This window comes from Syngnathus acus, chromosome 4 (assembly GCF_901709675.1).
Source record: "Syngnathus acus chromosome 4, fSynAcu1.2, whole genome shotgun sequence".
NCBI classification, from domain to species: domain Eukaryota; kingdom Metazoa; phylum Chordata; class Actinopteri; order Syngnathiformes; family Syngnathidae; genus Syngnathus; species Syngnathus acus.
The window spans coordinates 6,846,007-6,868,039 of NC_051090.1; the positions used below are offsets into that span (position 1 = coordinate 6,846,007).

The 22,033-nt window shown below is 41.6% G+C and overlaps 1 protein-coding gene across 4 annotated transcripts; it reads left to right on the forward strand.

Moving 5' to 3' along the window:
* The first annotated feature begins 628 nt into the window (after positions 1 to 628).
* Positions 629 to 21,522, forward strand: rnf220b (ring finger protein 220b). 4 transcript variants are annotated; one of them, XM_037248881.1, is made up of 16 exons: positions 629 to 964; positions 1,879 to 2,493; positions 14,957 to 15,086; positions 15,789 to 15,831; positions 15,914 to 16,006; positions 16,659 to 16,701; positions 16,980 to 17,069; positions 18,774 to 18,817; positions 19,082 to 19,169; positions 19,489 to 19,585; positions 19,746 to 19,805; positions 19,891 to 19,952; positions 20,040 to 20,124; positions 20,523 to 20,631; positions 21,181 to 21,255; positions 21,337 to 21,522. In XM_037248881.1, exons 2-16 carry the CDS (start codon positions 1,899 to 1,901, stop codon positions 21,406 to 21,408), a joined length of 1,686 nt encoding a protein of 561 aa, XP_037104776.1. In that variant the 5' UTR covers positions 629 to 964; positions 1,879 to 1,898; the 3' UTR covers positions 21,409 to 21,522. The 4 variants fall into 4 exon arrangements, with proteins under 4 accessions (XP_037104776.1, XP_037104777.1, XP_037104775.1 ...); XM_037248882.1 differs by having other exon boundaries at positions 629 to 958; positions 19,894 to 19,952; XM_037248880.1 differs by having other exon boundaries at positions 630 to 958.
* The last annotated feature ends 511 nt before the right edge of the window (positions 21,523 to 22,033 follow it).

Genomic DNA, 22,033 nt, shown 5'->3' on the forward strand with positions numbered 1-22,033 from the left:
AAAAAAAAGATACCCACTCAGTTTACACACACCAACTTATACTGTCCTACGTTGAAATGGATCAACAGATGCATTATTTATAATAAATAAATATTTTCAAACTAATTAGGCAAAATTAGATCATTTTCTGTGGCACACCTGATAATCTTTCACGGCACATTGTATCATGCTGCATGGCGCATAGACCATAAAATAAATAACATTGTTTTTCCTCTCTTTATTTTAGTGTCATTTTCTTCTTTCAGTTATCCGGATGTTTATGCAAAGTTGCACCCAATGTGTGTCAAATCCATTCTGCGAGACAAATATTTTAATCACTAGTCCACCGTGCTGCTTACTTGATATAGTGCCGAAATAGACAATCTATCAAATCCGATATAGGCTCTTTATTGCAATCTACTTTTAAAAAAATCCATTTTTGCTTCCTGTATAAGTCAAATTCTTCCATGCCACACTTTCCATAATTATTGCTAATATTAAGCTCTTTTGGCTCTCTCCCATTTCCATATGAAAAGTACCAGGGGATGTTATTTTGTGACTAAATTCCAATGATATTGTCAATAATGTTTTTTAATTGTATACTCTCCATTTCTGATTTGCTTGACTTGTCTTTAGCAGGAGGGGAGAAATTGAAAGTGTCCGAGGAGGGCGCGAGGTGGGGTGGTGGGGGGGTACGTGGTGGAAAGAGGGGCTGGAAAAGAAGCAGAGAGGGGAGGAGGGGGTGTCACACACACCGAGGAGGGAGACACGGGCAGACACTCAGCCGGCCCACTGGTGTATTCATCCCGGTCACATCTACGGCCACCGGGGAAGTCTTGCAGGAGCATCCCGGAGCGTGGAGCAAGCAAGGAGGACGCTTCCACGTTCTTCACTGCGCTCGCCCGTGGAAAGTGTCGCGTTCGGGAACTGTTGGAAGTTGAGTGGAGTAAAGATCGTCCCCCCCGAGTTCTTCATCACAGTAAGTGTGCGTCTCCGCGCATTACCGCTTAAGTTGGTTTAATTGCGTTCAATTGGAGATATTGAGTGTTTAAACGGCGCGGTAGTTTTGTGCGTAAAACGTTTGCGCATTCAGTTGCAAAAGTGTCAACTCTTTGAAAAACTGCTGCATATTTAATTTACAGTTTGTTTTATGATTTATATAGCGTGACAAATAAAAAGCTTTTTTTGTGCAGTTCCAATTTGCACCATGTGAAGTTTGCGTTTTTCAATTAAGTCTGATTGGTTCAAAAACTTTCGAGTAGTTATTTTGGGAAAGACTAATAAAGTTCTATTTCAATGTTTTTCATACACCACCTGTTCTCATTTAATCAAGTAGATGCATTTCAATTTTATGGATTATCATAGAGTTTTAACTATAATCGTTTATTTGATTAGATTATATAAAGCAATGTTGAGCAGCTCCTTTTAAAGTATACTTTACATCAAAAACTGATTTTTTTTAATAAAATTGTACAATCATCTACTCATTATAATTTTAAATGTTTGCCATCATATAATCTTTGTAAAATCTATTTGATCATACTGCAGTATTAAATGTAGTGTTTTCTGAATCTGAGTGTTATTTTATTAAATGTACATTTTTACACAAAATATATCCATATCCAAAATATATCGTTTTCTTAATCGCTTATCCTGCTAAATGTATTCACATTTATTTAAATGAATATTTAAATGCTACATTTTATTAGCAATTTGCACCCCTTTATAATAAATCTAAAACTGATTGTAAAAGAATTGCACCCACATTTCCAGCAAAACGTATTTCACTGAATTTAATATTGTATGAATTTTAGAGGCTGTAAATTAAAAGTCTTTGTATTATTTCTCAGTCTTTTCACTTTGCATTAAGAACTCTCCTGTTTATTCCTTCACATACAGCTTCGCTCACAAGGAGGTGAATGGACCTCCATCGCCCCTTCAAGATGGACAGCTCCTCCTACATGCCAGCTCCCCTCGCTTCCCCCGCTCTCATGGTCCTCGCCTCCACCGCTGAGGCTGGCCGAGATGCGTCCGTCCCCTGCCAGGCGCCCAGGCCCTTTGGGATCCCCGTTTCGATGGAGAAAGACCTCCACCTGCCCTTCCCCTCGGCATCCTACACCTTCGCTTCCATGTATCAGCGCCAGGGACCGGTGTCAGGCCCCTTTCCTGGCCGAGACTTCCCGGCCTCCCTACTGCACCTGCACCCCCAGTTCACCCCACCCAACCTGGACTGCTCCACCCTGGGCATGCTCCACCACAGCGGGGTCGGCGGCGCCTTTCGGCCTTTCTCATCACCGCACGACGAGAGGGAGTCGATCGGTTACCACTCGGCCTTCACGCCCGCAAAGAGGCTGAAAAGTTGCTTCTCGGAGGCGGACGGTAAGGACTTTGACTTTGGCTCTCCCGGAGGCTCCATCAAAAGTGGAGAAGATTCGGCGAGGAAGCTGTTCTCCATGTCTGGCCTGCTTTCCGATGGTGAGGCATCATCCAGCCCGGAGGAGCGCAGAGAGCACAGTGAGTATACAATCACACGATTTATGCATCTCTATCTCTCATTGGACAGCTTTTGAGATTTTGCTGTATTTGATGGATCGAGTTGATGATTCAGCTCAAAAGAGAACATTTGTACATATTTTTACATTATAGTATATGTCGCCATATTTTCTGTGGTTAATTGTTTGTATATATGTGCATATAACACTCACACACACACACACACCGCCTCTCACCCCGTCGTCGGGGATATGCTCCAGCTCACCATGAGGACAAGTAAGCAATCAAGAAAGTAGATAGGAGGATGGATGAAAAACAAATTTGAAGGTACGAGGTGCTTTTTTTTGGACAGCAATGAAAAGAAAAACATATTTGGACACTTTTCATGACAAATATGGAAGTTTATATCAAATAAATTCTGTAGCTAGTTCCCCCCCCCTTTTGTGGCTTGCACTTTCACTGCTCTGGAAAGACTTTCTTCAAAATATTGTAGTTGGTCTGTGTGGCTCATAATTTCATTTCTAGTTCCTTCCAAAGGTGTTTGAACATCCATTCATCCACACCAAACTCATCCACACATCGCCTGTGTGGATTGTCTGTGGTACGTTAGGTCACAGCAAAGCTGGGATAGACAAATAAAAACTGTTCCCCCAAAGTTGGTAGCTTAACTTTTTCCGAAATGTCTCAGTAATGTGAATAATTAAGTTAAGAAGCCCACCTGATTGATTGGTTAATTGTCTCGTATGTCCACACAGTGTATCTGCTTTTATTTTCCCTTTTGCTCTCTACGCCCGCATGTGAACAACTTTGACACAAATCATGTGAACAGCTGCACTTGTTTAGCTCAGTGATCATTAGCCACATATGACCATTAGGCCTATTGGTAGTCAGACTTTCCTTGAGCAGCCGAGATACACAAGACCGTATGGCGGGCAGACGTCGGAGGAGTGCGCGTCGGAAAAGGAATGACATCCTGTCAGCGATAACGAGGTGGCAGAGATAGAGGAAGGGATGGAGGAGGATGGAGAAAATGAGAGAGGGAGAAAGTGTGAGAGAGAGTAAAGCGCATCAACCCGAGTTTCCACGTGCAAAAAAACCCTCAGTGCAAATATGGCCGCCCACACCAGACGTCTGATTTGTTGACAAATGAGTGGGAGAGGTGTCAGTCAGTATGCAGGGGAAGGAAGAGACGCTCCTCATTACTCCCGGGGATAATTGCCCAACCACGCGGGGGCACCGAACAACGGAGGGAGAGGTAGAAACTCGAGGGAGTCAGGGTGAGGAGGGGGGGGACAATGCAAGGCATGATGGGAAATCAAACCCTCCTCGGCGGCGGCCGCCACGGGGAGCGTCTGATACTTCAAAGTGTACACAGAAAGACAGAGGGAAGAGAGCATCCAAAGGCTCGTCAGATCAGAGGGGACACTATCAAAATAATGACAATGGAAAAAAAAAGGGAGGGGGGGGCAGAAGGAGGGGGTTTGAGGGCGTTTGGGGTACACATACACCTAAAGGAAACTTTCATCCCACACAAAGGACAAGGAGCAGGAACAAGTTGTCTTAAGAAAAGTTTTTGCATGTATGCGTCTTTTTGTTGAAACTTGCCGATCTTGTGTTGAGTGACAGGGCCTGGGAGGCGGAGCGGCGGGAAGGAATCTCAATATGGAATTTTAATAAGGACGGGAAAGGGGAACGCGAAGCGATGGCAGCCGGCGTGCTGGCGCGAGAGGCGTGTCTGCCTGCCTGACAGTGTTTGCTCGGTGCAGCCGTGCATGCGCCATCCGCTCACCTCCTGGTTTTGGGGAATCTCGTTTACCTGAATGTTGACAAGGACAAAAGATGGAAGGGGAAGGAGGGGTGGGTGCAAGTTTGGCGGCGGACAAAAATTGGAATCTGCTTTTCCAACTTGATCCAATTAGTCTGGAGTGAAGGCAAACTTAAGAGCTTTAATGCAATTGAGCTCCCAGCACTTGCTTCAAGTCTGACATGCACTTGTTCCTCTTGACTGACTAACAGACAGTCACTTCAGGACCTCAAGTCTTAAGTGTTAAGCCTGGAAATTTCCCGGGCTGGGAAAATGCGCAGGTTCCAGACTAGACAAACCCTCGACATGCAAACCAGAACAAGCTATATACGAGCGAGTCAAACTTTTCCTCATTGGCCCGATTCATCTCATTGGCAATGTTTCTTGCTTGTATCCAAGACGGAAAAAGAACCATCGAACTGCTTTATTTTCAGGAGCAATCGCATCGCAATGAACAATTATTTCCACAGTTACCATTCGATGCATTTATGGTCCCACTTTAATGTTTAATATCATCAAATGTAAACATTAGACAAAGATAACCCAGGTAAACAATTTTTGAAGGATGATTTTGACGAGGCCCCTCCAAAAACCTTCTTGTTGCTTTTTTCAGCTAGACTTGATCGGGAACCCAAGTTGATGATCTGATGGCTTAATATTCTCCTTTGAGACTTTCTGGTAAACAACAGAATTACGGTTTCATCAATCAGAACAATTCGTCCAGGTGCTGGAATATCAAAGCAGCCCCAGAATATAAAGTTATCGCCACCATGTCTGACTGTGTAATGTTCTTTTTCTGAAATGGTGCATTGCATTTATGTAAGTTTATATAGTTAGTACGAACTCTCCAGATCATGCAGAGAAGACGACCAAAACATAATTATTTATAATATATTGCATCCCATACTAAATGTTGCAGACCTCTCTGGTCAGTGTCCACATCTGGCAAGGATGAATCTTCTCATCTGGCCAGTGCATCAGGGTGGCAGGACACCTCCATCTGCCCTGCCAGTGACTTCCCTCTGTTGATTTTTCCTTCCAGAGTTTCCTCAGTTTTATCAGTTAAGGTCTGGGATGCTTGGCGTGCGCCGACAGCTGTTCAAACAGTCTCGCAGCCTTTCAAAGGGCAGATGCTTGCAACCAAGCGAGTCGTGCTTATTTTCCTCAGGGAGATGCTCTCTGCTGCCGGGCCGAGTTGGAACCCAAATGGCCCTTTACCGGGAACAAAAGTAGGGAAACTGGAAGTCAGTGGCCAGGTCTGACGGGTTGAGCGTGTCGTTAGGGTGGCCAAGCTGTTTGAGAGTCAGATGTTTAAGGGCTTTGTACATACAAAACTATTAAGAAACTTAAACTCAACAACTTAGTTATATGTTTGTACGTTAAATACTTGTAACGGCTGTCATTCTTTTCCCAGATGTTCAAAATTTGCCAACCCAGAAAAACATGACATCAAACTTGAAAGCACTTTAATTAATAGTGTTAGAGCACTGAAGCTTACCGCAAGCAAATGTTACTTAAGTATCACTTTCTTAGGAGATTTTAGAGACGATGTTTAATATAAATTGACTTTTTCCATGCTTGCAACACACAAAAACCATTTTGTGCTCTCAATCACCGTACAAAAGTTGTCAAAATATAAATTTGAGGATTTCTTTTATATCTATTGAAATTTAATATCACCCCTAATTTACATAAACTATGACAAATTTAAGAAATAACACATAGATAAAAAAAAAAGGAAATAATCATTCATTTGTATGTCACAGATAGACTTTGATGAGTGATACAACAATAACTCCAAATATTGGACGTAAGCATCTATTAGGACAAAATGCCTGAGTTCAAAAAATTTTTTTTTTTTAGGTTAATAGAAGGGAGGCGTTTTGTCTCATGGAAAACACAATCAATATCACGTAGTTCCATGTTAGATTTGTCCCGTAGATTTAATCATTGGTCACGGTGAAGCTTGATACCTTAAGCTGGCTGCAGACATGACAGCTTAAACGGGCCCAAAAGTGTGTTCGTGTGTGTGTGTGTGCATCTTCTCTTGACTTCATCTCCAGAATGTCAAGTTTCCCATCGTGAACAAAGCCAGCTTGAGGTATTAAGAGTCTCAAAATCCACCCATAATTGTCATCCACTCACAAAGCATGCCTGTTTGTCAATCTTAAAAATGAGTTTGGCTTATTGACATATAAATGCAAGCCCCATAGTTCGTGCTAAAAAGAAGCGTTTTGTCGTCGACTGTCCGCTCGTATTGACTGAAGCTTCCCGTTGAAAGACACGGTGTTTACATCCCACTGGCGGACCGCAAGGGGATCGATAGCAGCCACTCAATTCTCATGCATATACATCTCGTATTCCCTGGATGCACTCACCTCCTCATCTGCACTCCACGCAACAACCAAGCCAATGCTTATTTAAGGTATGGCTGAGTTTGCCTTGTTGCTATGTCACTACTCTGAATGCAAACAAGATTGTCGGATTCTGCTTAAGGGCAAAACAAAAGCTTGCACATACCCGAAAGTGGTTTTTCAAGCAGCGTTTGTGGCTGACCACACTGGTAGTCTTCTTGTGCGTTTCAAACGCTCCAGGAGCAAGAATTACAATATTAATGCTTGCTTGTGTTTGATGTGTTGACTGTTTCCCCTCCTGTAGTGATGGTAGTTTGTTCTCCTAATGTTCTCCCAAGTAAAAGAGGCTTTCATCTTGGCAGGAGGGGGAACTCTTCAGTGCTTTTTTCCCCCCTCTCCTTCCCTTCATCCTTTCCATCAGGGCCAGTGAGTGGGAGAATGGAATTTTACTTGTCATGTATTTGGATTTAGACAGGGCCAATTGTGTGGTCGCGCAGTGTGCAACTTTTTGGGCAACGCTAACGTCAAACTTTTTTTTAAAAATTCTTTTTGTTTTTATTATCACTCTGATTGGGAAGCGCTCTGTCATGTTAGCAAAAGCGCTCTGTTGTACGGCAACTAATTTTGTAATTTTTTTCATATGATAGATTAAAACAATAAGATACTTTATTTTGGAAATTTAGTTTCCATATCATAGCAAATCAGAGGTTGACCAACTTTATTTGATGTCTCGTGAAAGGTTCCGTTGTAATAAACTTTTTAATGGCCTTCATTTTCTTGAGTCAGGTTTCCCTCACTATATATTTTGAAAGGCTGAGCACTAGCAACTGTTCATATTTTCTTTCTTTATGAATGTTACTGCAGGCATTTGGCGTCTTGATTGTGTTATCCAAAAGTGTGTGTGTCCGGATGTGGACCACACGGCTTGCCGGAGGCAGACAGGATCTCTATAAGTCTAGAAGGAGGCTTTTACAGTAGCAGGGGGACACGTGTGTGTGTTTATGTGTGTTTGTGTGCACTGAGGTCTTTTTGTGGTGACCATCAGCACCTGTTAGATCATCACGAGTCATAACACATCTTGTCGTCACTGCATCTGCTTCCGTGTCTCGCTGTGATGGGCTCGGCAGAGACGGAGGGGGGGTGGTGGTTATAATGAGTCCAAGACCCAGGGGTCTTTAATACAACACCCTCGTTTTAACAGGGGCTGCCTTTCCTTTTTCCCCTCTCTCTTTTCTCCCGCCTTCCACCTCTCTGTCCGAGTACCTGATCAACTGCATTGCAGCTGCTTCTCATCTGGCATCAAAAGGGCCGCCGCACATATGTGCATGCGTGCATAGGAAGGAGTCGGGGTAGCGGTGAAAAGGGGATTTCTGGAGATCGAATCGTACGTTCCTCAGAAGTGGCACGCCGCACGCACACAACATCCTTTGCATCGTCCCCCGAGCCCAACAAATCAGTGTCGGGCCCATCGACATGTCAGAGAGGGCAAACGTTGAGGTTAAACACATGCTGCTCGCTCTGTGTGTGTGTGTTCGAGAGTGTCTTCGCTTTGTGTCACAGACAGACCTCATTACAGCATGTCACTTGTGCTTTTTTTTTTGTTTTTTTTTTGTGAGTCTTCCAGCTGTAGAGAAGCTTGACAAAAGCCAAGTGTGTCAAAAAGGCATGCCAAGCTTGATGGCTTTACCTCCTCCAGTGAACAATCAGTCTGTGACTGTAAGCCATTATTTGCATTTTTAAAAAAATAAATAAAAAAAGTATTTTATCAAAAAAAAAAAATGAAGTGGCATGTCAAGATGTACGTATATGTCAAAAATGATATTTGAACGGAACTTTTCAAATTTGACACAAGGAAAAGTTCATTTTAGGTCAACAATTGAAATAAACAATCCAAAAATGTAGATATAAACATAAATCAGATTTTAGCATTCGGACTCACAGGGTAAATCAGACTAACAAACAGAAAACACAAATAAAACACATAGAATATTTACATTTGTTAACACTTAATATTTATGGTTATTTCAGAATTGTTAAATACTGCCTAATAATTTTGCACTATGCAAAACGATTTCCATTTTCAAAATGTACCTTTAAATACAGTATGATTATTTTATCGATGCACTAATTGTAAAGCAGCAGTTTGCTTGACATTCTAACTGTGGGCTAAGCACCCCTAAATGTCACATCCTCAAATCACCCCTCCTGCCTTAAAGGTCAAAGTTGACCAGGATCGACCCCGTCGTGTAAAGGCTATCAACAATCCATCCCCCCCATTCTTCCTGAGAGAATAGCATTGAGTCTGGGCCATAAATCAAATGCTTTATAATTGGTAGGAAAACAGCCGTCCAGCAGTATATAACCTTTTATGTGTCGTCTCAACTCTTTATTATGGTGCTAATGAGTGGCCAGGCATCAGGGTTGGAGCTGCAAGCCAACAGGGTGGAAGGGAGAGTGTTGCTCACTTGGCTAAAATACTGCTGACTGCCCACTCGTATAAATACATACATAGGAACTCGGTGCACATCAGAGAGTATGCATATTTACATTGAAGGATATGCGCATATGCACCCCTCGGACACACACACATACACACACACTCATAGCCTCAGCAGTGTCCATGACAAGCTTGCCATTAGTATGGAGATTGTGCTAATTGTCCCCATGGACCACACAGGCAGAAGCTTGGCAGGCCTGCTGTGAGGCCGCCGGGCTGGGTCACAGCGCAGAGTCCGTTTCACACATCCTATTGTCTCAGCCGTAACTCTATTAGTGAAATTACGAATCAATCATTGAATGATTATGGGATGCACACAGTTGATTGTTTCAATGCAAATAGTGCCCATTTTGTTCTGCTTATTTAACTAAATAAAGCAAAATACAGTATACATTTATTATTTATTTGATATTATTTGTTTAATATTATGTATTTTTTTAATTTGATTAGTGACAATGCGCATTAATGCACATCACAATGTTAAAAAAAAAAGTCAATATGCTGGATTATTGCTACGAAATTATTTTTTATCTGCAGTCCCCAGGCAGGCCAATACAAAAAAGTATAAATATATAGATAAATAGAAATACATAATAAAGAAAATATAACATATAACATACAAAATACCATATACAAATAGCTGCCATTATATCATATATTTGAGGTAATATCATGTCAATTGTCATTTCATCCGCCACATAACATTAATCACTTCCTGTTAAATATATTGTATAGAGTCTTACTGAAGATAAGACCCATCATGTGTTTGATCATCCAGACAGACACAATAGCATCCTTTAGGAAGTGTGACAAACCCAAACACAGGTGCCAGGTGCATGTTCTCTTGAGGTACCAGCAGAAGTTCACTATGTTTTGGACAGTATCGGATGTTATCTGGTGAAGTGGCGGGCGGGGGGGGGGGGGGGGGGGGAATAAGTGGCAGCTTATCTCTAATAATGTCTTTCAGTGCAGCCGCTGAAAATGACATTGTTCTGCAATTCTGAAAAGTTCTGAGAGACGGATGCGGGCCATTTTGTGGTCACGTGCCCTTACACAAGCTAAGATGGTTTTATTTGCTTTTTTGGGGTATGCTGGTGGTTTTAAAGAGCTTTTAACTCACCTGTGGAGTGTTGCGTCTTAATATCTGATGTCATCACCTGCACTTCATGGATGAGGGCTAGCTTTGTGTCAGAGGGGGAAAGCAAGGTTTTGTTCGGGTAGTGGTTCTACATTCGGGCATTTCACACAAACTCAATCTAAACTTTTGTTGGAAAGTTGGGTTAAGGAATGGTACACTGAAGGAAGAATGATGGAAGAGTAGGCAGGGACAACTTTATTTTAGCTCAAAGAAAACATGCTATCTGATTGTGTTGAGACAGATTCGAGAATTGCCACTGTGATCCAATGTGACAGTTTATTTCCGAGCGAGTGCCGGTTGATGACATCACAATGAGTGACAAGCCACCGGTGAACTGCTCTTTCTCTTTTCTCTTCCTTTTTTGATCCCGTCAGACTGACGGCACGGCAAATGGATTGGCGAGAGGTGGAATTTGGCATTTTATTGCCTCAAGTAAGAGCGTCATTGCATATCATGCTGGGAAAAAAAGAAGAATGAAAAAATTTGATGTATGACTCAGATGCACCTAAAGTCTGTATCTAGTTCTCTAGACCAGCCAGTCACTTCAAAACTGCTCTTTTTGACCTTCACTGTTGTCCTGAGACAAGTTTATGTAAGAATATTGGAGTTCAATGTCATATTGGCAATTTTATTTGTTTTTCTGCTAATTAGTGACTGATTCCCATGAGTTAAAGTTGTCTGGTCATTATTCTAATATTTTTAAATCTGAGGTAAAGTCTTCAAGCTGCTGTGAGTGAGCACATAAGTAGCTTTATATCACTGCAAATGGCCAAGGACAGCTCCTGACTTGCACTCGCTCTCGCCAATCTGTAATTCACTATCACAGATCATTGAGCCATGCATCTCAATGAGGGCCAGATTGATTGGCCGGAACAGTGCACAGGCAGGGTTCGATCCTTCGCCCTCCAGTCCCGGGAAGGCAAACGTGGCCGCAGAGTTTAGCGGCTACCCGGTCCGCTCTCCATCAACGACTTGATTGGACTCATGCATGCCGGGCCACACCCGAAGCTGATTGAACAATTGTGGTGACTAATGGAGAAGATGAGAGAGAGAAAGGGCGTGAGGGAAACTGAGATAAATTTGAGGTTGTGTGCTGATTGACCCGTGGTCAGAGAGGTTATGTCCATTGATCTGTAGGTCCGGAGAGAAAAAGGGATTTTGCCTGAGGTGCCTCAGAATGAGTTCATTTGAGGTTTAGGATTCCTCTCCATTCCCACCAGGAGCTTTTTCATCATCTGATTCCCGAGGACTTGCAGCTGCCATCACATGTGGCGGTTCGGCAAAGAAGTAGCGAGGGCAAAGGTCAATCAATGCCCTACAAGGGGTTGATACAGATCTTATTAGTCAATGAATGATCATTAGCGATCTAACGAGGCATTGATTTACGTAAGGGGCAAAGGTCACCGTGGTTGTGGCAACTGTCTTTAACACGTTAAATGCAATAGATTGCTCGGTCGGAGGGATCTTTTTGAAGGATGCTGAAATTAGATTGGACAGAAAGAGACGATCTGGGGTCAAGCCTTGGGAAAAAAATATCCTCTCCTTTGTTCTCGCAACAGCACTGTCGGGCAATTAACGGAACAGGGATATCTCGAAAAATACCGCGTCAAAGGCAAGTGGACGTTGTGTTTCAAAGCAGCTTTGAAAGTCGCAGAAATGACTGAGCTGCTAGCAGATGTGTTACTACAGGGCTCATTATGTTGCTCATTAAATTCCAAACTTCTCAATAGGCCATTATTTCCCCAATAAAAAACAAATGGCGGCCTGCGTGCTCCCCTCCTCCCCCTCCTGTGTAGAGCTTAGCTCTGCCTCACAGACGAAAAAGTCCTGACTAATATCCTGCGTGATGCTTTTAAATTGGAGGCAGGCGGTCTCGTAGGGTGTGGCACAGGTGCTGCAGGAGCCAGTGGCTTTTATAGGCCTTGGTCTCCTCTGAAAGTGTGCCAAGGACTTACCTATTCACCAACCGGTCCAGAGTTCGACATCAGGCGCTAATTGAACACCCCCCACCCAAATCACAGCATGCCTACTGCTTATATAGAGTCTGTGTGCTTGTTACTGCTTTTATAGATTTTTTTTCTGATGTGCTTAAAGGAATTGTTTGATGATTGGGATCACGGTGCCGCTCTGACTGACTTGTCTCAGCAGTTTATCGGCAGTGAAAAAGCTAGCTTGCGCAACGTAAGCGCGGTGTCTTTCCTTGCTTGCGTGTCTTCTGCCATTCAAAGCCGTCTGTTCGACGTCACGTCAATCAAAATTATATCGCGTCCACAGGTTTGTAGCCAGGAGGAATGGCTGGGAAGGGGCCGGTGGGGCGAGGGTTGTTCGTCACAATGTAGAACAGCCTTTTCATGCCCTAGCATAATGTCAACGGGTGACATCCCGGCCTGATGTGATGTGGCATTCACTAAAGGTCACGTTAGGCATCTCCGCTCCATCTGCATCTGCTGAAGTGGCAGCCGTCATATGGGCGCTGGCATCGGCCATTACCGAGGCCCTCAGGGGAGGGTACGTGATGTTTTGAGGATTTCTTTTTTTTTGTGGGATTTTGATCTTGTTGCTGCAGGGCTGAGTACTTGGAGATTATGAAGCTGTTTAGTTTCACAAGGGGAGAAAAATATGGGATCAAAGATTAACTTTATTTTATAATGTCACTGATCTGAGACTTGGCCAGTTGATCTAGAAGCATTCCAGAAAACTCAATTTCAAATTTCCATCCAGGAAGAGTTTATGGGTATGTCATCAGCCACAATTTACAGACTCACTTGCTCCAATATTTGGCTACGCAACCATCGATTCCATACAATTGACTTGCAATTTAAAACTCAATCAGTAATTCATCTATCGCTAGCGAACACGCCATGTTTTTGCTTATGTTCGACTTGAAATCACCCCGGAATGCAGCTTTGCTTTAACGACGCACTTAATTCTACGAGGTGCTACAAACACATCGGAAAAATTAGGACTCTTCATTGTGATGCACATGACGTTTATAGGCACGACACTTGAGGTGAACAAATGAAGGACCTACTGCATCCTAGACAGCCAAAAAAGGAGGTTCTGAACTGGCGAGACACCTCTCGGTAGAGAGAAAGGAAACAATCAGACACACTAAGGCGGTGAATCCATTAGATGATGGGCCCTTCAAACTGGGCAGGACCCAACAACAACGCGCCAGCAATCCATCCGAGCTGGTTGCTGTAGTGAGGGAACGGTTTACAAGCCCGGCAAGTCAGTTTTACAGCCCCCCGTTGTGTGTCTGAGACCCCCCAGGCTGAAAAGGGTCTGAGTCTGACTGAAACTGACAGCGTTTATGTGGGCAAGGGGGTTGGAAAAAAAGAATGATGGTCGTGAATCGGCTACTGTCACTTAACGTACGAGCAACGACTCGGCAAACACGCACGTTTAATCTGATGCTGGTGTGGATCAGAGGTGAAGGATGCGGTCGGTGGGGCTTTGGGGAGCCGAATCCCAAAAGTGGACCAATAAAACACCCCGAAAATCAAATCCCATTGCTCTTATCGTGGCGCCATTCAGAGACGTTATCTGCGCAGGTAATGTGGTTATAAATTCAATTTCAGCACCGAGATTTCATTGTTTACTGATGCCGACATGTTCCGAGCGGCGGAGCGCAGGAACGTTCGATGCGTGTCGGGAAAAGTCATTTAGGCTTCCACAAGGGGATGCAAAAAAGGTGTGATGGGGGAAGGCGGGGACGCAAGGAGAACCGTCACTCTCCCAAGGACACCACTTTCTATTTTCCACTCCACGTTTTATTTAGAGGCCCTTTTGTCCTATTTAGCCGATTAGGTTGGCCGCTTACTAACACATTTTATTCGGACAAAAGTGATAATCTGCTGCTTCCTCTCCACAAAACTGTCCTAACCTGCCCTTTTATAATCTAGTGTAAAAACTATAAACATTGGCTCTGGACTGAGACGGCAAATTAGCTACGTCTTGCCTACTAGCGCCCGGTGATTGATGGCTTTCAGGAGTAAATCACCTCATCTACTAGGTAAAATCTTGATATAGTGGAGCTCCTCGGGATCCCAGCTGGCTGCTTATGGCAGTAATCCATCAGTGGGGCCCAATGGGCCGAGTGGTCCTCCTGGGTAATGTTCCTATTGACAGCCTATGATGTCGACACACTGACGGCAGGGGGTACACTGCTGTGTGTGCGTTTGTGTGTGTGTGTGTGTCCGTTTCACTCTCTCCGCCACTATCTGTCAATAGGATACATCGGTCTACAGAACACACACAACCACACAGGGGAACTATCTCTGTCTGAACTTCGTAACAAATATAAGTAATATTTTGATGTATATTCAGTGAACTATAAAACGAAATATATTATCCTAAAAAAAATATTTGACCTGAACTCCCCTTTAAATAATAATGTGATTTAGTTTTATTCTATTTAGTTCCTTATTTATTTACTTATTTATTTATTATTTATTTAGGTCATTTCCTGCCAAACACTCATCTATAATTAGATTAGATTTACAACATACACCTTAAAAATGCTTTAGAAGTTTTTTCAACTAATATTTTAGTTTTGTTTCTGTCAGTATTCCTGGATGAGTAAATTTATAAAGCAGTCATTATTTCTCCATTCACGTAACGCCATGTTGAGATTTCTTTGGGAGAGAATGTTCATAAAAAAAAGTAATTTGGCTCTCTAATATATGCAGGTGGCAAAGTGAAGGTGCTCTACGATGCCGGAGCTCCAGTGTGTCCAGTGTGTCAGAGCGTTCTGCGACCAGGGGAGCTGCAAGAACATATGGAGCAGGAATTAGCCAAACTCAGCCAGATTCAAATCAGGTAGTGTTGCCATTTTGTTTATGACTTACCCATCCAAATTCTATTATCTTCGTTCTCCTCTGTTATCCTGATAATTAAACCAAACAATATTCTATAGTCTCCACACCCCAGCACTTTCCTCAATTGGTATGTCCCATCTTCTCTGTCACCTATGTGCAATGTTTACAGGCCTCCTCATTGTTGCCTACATATTTCATTTTGCAGGCTTCAGCCTCCAGGCGACAAATCATACAGCGGGCAAATAATGTCCCACTAATAGATGCTTGGAGGCTAACATGCTTGCTTATGCACACACAGAAAGAAACACACTGCTGCTTTGACCATAAGAAGGATCTCTCCAATAAAGACATTACAGTCCAAATCTGCTTAAAGACCACTTGGTGGACAGTAATGGTTTCAAATTGGACTTGGCCCACAGGGACGCTGCATGTGTCTGTGTGTGTGTGTCTGTGTGTAGATAAATATAAAGACCGTGTAATGTACGTGTGTCCCCGTGTGTGTGAGAAAGATTTAGTGAAAAGATTTGAAAGGAGGTTATACACCCGCTTAGAGTACATGCAAATTTCCACAAGATACAGCCGGCTGTTCACGAGTTGATGTTTATAGAACCATATTGCGTTTGTTTTTCCAGAATGCTGGATTTGTTTGTATATTGTTTATTTGCATGGGTGCTCATGTATTATTTACCTTTCTTCTCACAAGTGTCACTTCGGTGCAGCACGACCACCTCATGAGGACGCCAAAGGTAACGTAAACATATGATACCGTTATGATTTGCATTGAATCCGATGCTCCTCAACGCTCCCGTGTCTCTTTTTTCTTTTTAGTCTCTTTCATTCTCTCTGCATATCAAACGCGAAGGAGGTCATCCGAGCTCACCCCCTCGACCGGCTGATGATATCCATTCTGACCGATACCAGGTAAAGTTTAACCCCAAAAAATTAAAAATTAAATTATAAACTCAACTTTAAGCACTGCCATAATGGCAGATTTTTTTCATAAATATATATATTTATTAGTATTAGAACTCATTACATTCAAGATTATGTAATGTGGCCAGAGAGTGTGCAGCCAAGAGGGTTCATTGATTTTACAGGCATTGCCTCCAAATGTTCTGTTCATCATTAATGCAAAAAAAAAAAAAAAAAGGTGGCTCAGCTAGTAGTTAGCGACATCATAAACATTGTTGCCGGTCTTGATGTGGTGCCAGTGACTCAGCAGTTTTATGAGCTCAGAGTTGATCACACGCCGCAGCCAACACTCACAAATAATATGTTCATCGGTGGTACCAGTTAGCTCCTAACAGAGTAACTGTTAGGAAATGGAAGAAATTAAATGCAGATGTCACAATGTGCTCTCGCTTCCTCTCTTGTTAAGATTACCGGTTTGCGACTGTGCATGTTTAATTTAGTCCAAATTGATAACAGGGTTGTACCATTTTTTATACAAAAGTAAAAATAGGCCATGATGTACAAAAAACCTCAAAAACCATACAGTAATGTTTTTGTTTTTTTTGCAACAAACTATAATTTCAAGTCATGTAGTATGACACGTTATTTTTCTTTGATACAGACTTTTCTGCGTGTGCGGGCCAACAGACACACACGACTAAACGGTAAGCTGATGCATGCTTACAAAAGCAAATATTTTCTTTCATTGCTGCTGACTCAGTCTGACAATAAAAAGTGAGTTGTGAGTGGAGGGAAACTTAGTTGGCTTTAGCAGTCTTCCCCTTTTAGTTGTGGCCATTGTGTCGTGTTGTGTTGCGTGCACACATCAGCCCTTTTCTCCACACGCGCCCGCCCCTACCGCCACCCCGCTACACTGGCCTAGCGCCCACACGAGCAGAGGAGTTATTAACCTTTCAACTTTGACCTCTTGATATGTTAACAGTCGACGACCTCTGCTGGTGCAGGTGCTACGTCAAATCTGCCCCATTACGCCCACACAGCACAGGAGCCCACCTAGACTGCACACAAGCTGGTAAGACACAATGCAGATGCAAATTGGAAAATACATTTGATTTTTTTTTTTTTTCCAAAAAAGTTAAATTTAATTTACAATATACAATTTAATGTATATACGTATATATATGTATACTTATATGCACATATATATGTGTGTGTATATATATATGTATACATATATAAATATATATGTACATATAATGCTAAAAAGACACCAGAAATACATACGTGTTATGTATATACTTTTTAAAAATATAATTAATGAGCTACTCCTAAAAGCATCTTTGTCAGCAGTCATTAACAATAATATATATTTAATACATCATAAGAAATAATTGACCTTAAAATAGTTCCTTGGGGCATTTTTATGTACATCCATATAAAATGAAATCGAATTGTGTGTGTGATTTATTGTCACACAGTGTATGAGGAACATTTCAAATACAATTTAAAAAAAAAAAACTTAAATTGGTGTTTCAGAAGCAACACATTTTCATAATCTGCCAGCAAAACATATTTAGATGTGCTTTATAACCCATAACATGTATTTCCAAAACAGTGATAATAAACGAATTAAAGGAATAATTTTCACATCAAAGAATTGCCAAGCTTTTTTTTCAGCTTGGAGCTGACTCTTCAAACTGCCAATGCTGTCGAGGTCTGTTAGCCTTTATTGGCCTTATAACAGGATGCCATAATGAGCTTCTAAATACACGTCAGGGGGAAGAAGAGTGTGTTTAAGCCTATGTGTGTGAGTGTCTTGTGTTGATTAATCAACCTCTCACTTTCCTTCTCTCTTCTTCTTTCCCATTTGATGAGCTCTTCCTCATCTACGACTTGCCTCTTTAACCCTCATTATATTTCCTGGCATGGTGGCGCTCGGGGTCACGGCCACTGGCCCCAATGTGTGTGTGTGCGTAGCACCAGCCTCCGTCACCCCACTGTCAGAGCCACTGTCATGCAGAAATTAAGGGGGTCCTAAAAGCTAATGTCCCTTGCTTGCAATCCACAGTCAGTGTGGTCCCAATGGGGAAGGAGGGGCTGCTGGTGTTCTGCCATGTTAACTTTTATATCACAGGGGAAAGTGGAGGTGCAGTGACACACCGTCATTTTAGTCTCTGGGATTTTTGCCATGCTCTTACTGTATGTAATATTTTGCTTCAGTATCTTTGTTATGTAATTGTTGATAGTGTCCACAAGGGAAGGACTTACTTATGTTGCATCTTCTATCTGTAGGATATTTTTTTTTACATCCAGAACACAGGTTGTTGTTTGGATCATGTTTAAAGTCAGTGTTTGTAAGAGTACATGGGAGTTTTAGATGTTTCTAAAATGTTGATAAAGTCTTGACCTTTTTTCTCTCAATGATTCAATTTGAAAGATGATTAACATTTTATTTTATATTCCTTTCTCAAACTGTGGACATCTATGACCATATATTTCATTTTAAATTCACATTGATTCATCGCTATATCTGTTTATTTATTTTTTTTCTAACTTTGAGCGACATCGAATTTTCATTCAGAATATTTCACAATAGAAAGCTGTTAAAAACAATGTTTAAATAGCTTTGTTTTTTTTTAATATAAAATAAAATAATGTGAAAACTTACCTAAATCAGAAAAACAACCAAATATCGTGCATGAACTTAATCAAATTTGAATATGAGTCAAACAATAACAACAGTCACTATAGCTTCAACTTTGTCTTGTCTCCTCAGTCAGGATCAGCAAAATGAAACGGAGGAAACCAGACGAGGGTCAGGTACGGTTGAGTTGATCTTTTTTTTCCCCCCCCCTATCAAGTAAAAGACAGATGAAACCATACATTGTGACATTTTTATTATCATTGGAGAGATACAAATATCAGCGCATCCATGCGGCATCAGCATCACTGTCATGTCAGCGTGTATTCATGTGAAAACACTTCACTTGTTATGAAAACGCCGCCAGAGGCTACAAGAAGCCAAAAGACAATCATCCTAGCGTGTGTGTAAATGTGCTCGTCTTTATGTGTGTATTTGTCTAGGAGGTCCCTGCAGACACAACACCATCAGAGGATGAGTGGAACGAAAGGCGGAAGATACAGATGATGTCGCTCGTCGGAGGGTTCAAAGGTACGTTTGTGTTTGTATTTGCCGGTGCGTGCGTGCCATGCTGTGCATTGGACGGTAATAACATGACAGAGTGGCAGTTGTTGAAAAAGCACTGAACTTTTCAATCCACATTACAGAAGAAGCGCATGCCTTGAAGGTTAAGCGTCCACGCATTGACGGGGCTCTGACATGCAAACATGTCACAAAAAAAAAGGATGCTTGAAAAATTGAGACCAAATTAAAATCAATTTTGGCTTGTGCAATATTTTTATATTCGTCGACATTGGATATTTTGACTTTTATTCGTAGTTGCATCCCTATTTTGAAAATTGCTCCTCAGGTTCAATGTTGGTGAGCAGCACGTCTAAAGAAGGTCGGGACAGCGACGCAGACCTCGACGTGGATGGAGACGACACCTTAGAGTACGGCCGAGTCCAGTATCCCTTACATCTTAAAATAGTTTTTATCTTTCACGATTTTTTTTTGTTAATCCTATTAAAGTAGAAATCGAAATAAATCCTTGGTAGATTTTATAAATTTGCATTCACACAATGTTTTTCTACATTTTGAGCTCTTTCTCCTTAGCTTTCACTTTAGATACACAGAGACAGATGTGATCATGTGTTCCGGGGAAAACAACAAGGAGACGACAGCTAAGTATGTTTCTTTAAATCTCAAAATCGCTTTATAACTTTTCACGCATTGTTGCCGCTGAGCATTATGTTTAATTATTGTTGTGCAGCAGTGGCGGAACATTGCCCGACTCTGGAGTACACCGGGAAATTTCCAAATGGTCAAATGAAGGTACGGGGAGGTCAAAAGAATTATTAGAACTACAAGTGATTAACCTCTTCTCAAAAAGTATGTTTGTGATGATTCATGTCCGTGTAGAGAGTCCGTCCACAAGCAGTGGAGATAAAATTGATGCAAGCACAGCTGTTCTTCCCAAAACCTGCAAAAACAATGACATCGACATGTAAGTGACACAGCTTTTTTTTTGTATAAAATCTTACAAATCCTGTTGAAGTTGATGCATACAGTATGTATTGAAAGACCACCAAGAGTGACCTATATGATGCTGCCGACCGTCAACCCATAATGACATATACGGCAATCTAGTTTTTTTAAATTAAAAAAGAAAGATCAACAGCAAAATCTGTCGGCTCGTTTGATATTAATGCAAATTCCCAAATCTCAGTCTCCCTTCAGCCACTCCACCACCACTCATTTTATGATAAATGACATTCAGCCAATGTGATTGCTAAATTTCATGTACACTGCACATGTTGCCCAGCTAATAATTTCATATGTCTTCCATTGACTATAAACAACCTCTAACTTGCAGTCTTTCTTCTTTCCTGTGTCTGTGTGAAGACTCCCTGAAGACTCTGCGTTGACATCCCTGGATGCTCTTAAATCTCGGATACGGGATCTGGAAAAGCAGTTGTGTAAAGGAGACAGATTTAAATGCCTCATCTGCATGGTGAGTGTACGTCTTCATTTTTACCCGCTTGTTGATAGGAAAGTGTTTGTATCGCAAATGCTTTCTCTCAATTCCAAATAAGTTTTATTCTCATTTAGTATAGTTAGAATTATAAATCTGATGCATTATTATTATTATTATTATTATGTTTTGTCACTGACCAATGAAATGAATTATTTTTGTTTGTTTTTGGTTTATTCCAAAAATAAAACGAATAAAATATTTTAATTGAACGTTAGACCCCAAATTATATTTTTAATATATTTATATTAAACATTTTTGGAAGAAACTTAAAAATACTTAGAATGATGAATTTTAGATATATTTTTTCTTTCATTTAGTAAATCCCTGAGATGTAATAATTAGCCAATGTGTGAATGATACCTTTGTTTGTAATGTGCAGAGAAAACGCACTTAAATCTTCATTACCATAGCAAATTCCTCAACAACAATCAAGTAGAATCGCAGAAGAATAGGTTATTTGTGGACATCTAGTGGCGAGCTTGGCTATTACAAATCCAAAGTTTTGACCTGCGTGTCATCCTCCAGGACACTTATTCAACCCCACTGACTTCCATCCAGTGCTGGCATGTTCACTGTGAGGAGTGTTGGCTCCGAACGCTGGTATGTTTCCTCTTTCCCCCCCCCCCCTAAAAAAAATGATATCCCAAGCAACATTTTGAATGGTGTAATTTTCTACATTAGGGAGCAAAGAAATTGTGCCCTCAGTGCAACACCATCACCTCGCCCGGCGACTTGCGGAGGGTCTATCTGTGACGCCAAGCCCTGTCCAAGGGGTGGACTTGTGAGCAGCTGGCCTGACTCCCACCCTCTTCCCAATCTCACCTCACCTTGGACCTAATTTTTAGTCAACAGATCCACCCAAAAAAATAATAATAATAATAATCCAGACTATTTGGAGAACATCTCCAAAGCGACATTTTAACATGAACTATTGTGAATTCCTGTTTGGTGGAAACACCTGAATAACTCTACTTGGGACAATATTTACCGATTTTATAACAATTTTTTGTCTGTTTTCTTGTTAAGCACATGTATATAGTTTTTGTGTTTGGATCGGTGTTTGTATATGATGTTGATTAGAACATACTGTACAGAATTTGTTTTAAATGTTTGTTTGGGTCCTTCTCATACAACCTCCTCACTTTTTGTCTTTAGTCATTGTTACTATAATAAAAGTTGTGGCCCAAAAAAAAAAAAGCGGGGCTTCCCGGTGCATTATGAAAGGCTCACTCTTGTGATGAGTCAATGTTAAAGAAATAGGTCGCTGTAGGATTAGCCGGGTCGAGCCCAGGCATGGCTCAAGTGGAACCAAAGGAGCCTCACTTGTGCAATTCTGTGCTTTCACATGGAAAGATTACACAGGTAACAACAATTCATA

Bases quoted from the DNA above. Each gene is read 5' to 3' on its own strand.
- rnf220b (XM_037248881.1), top strand. From the start codon at position 1,899: ATGGACCTCCATCGCCCCTTCAAGATGGACAGCTCCTCCTACATGCCA. The intron at 16,702-16,979 runs GTAAGCTGATGC...ATATGTTAACAG, and splicing joins CAGACACACACGACTAAACG to TCGACGACCTCTGCTGGTGC. The intron at 19,170-19,488 runs GTACGTTTGTGT...ATTGCTCCTCAG, and splicing joins GCTCGTCGGAGGGTTCAAAG to GTTCAATGTTGGTGAGCAGC.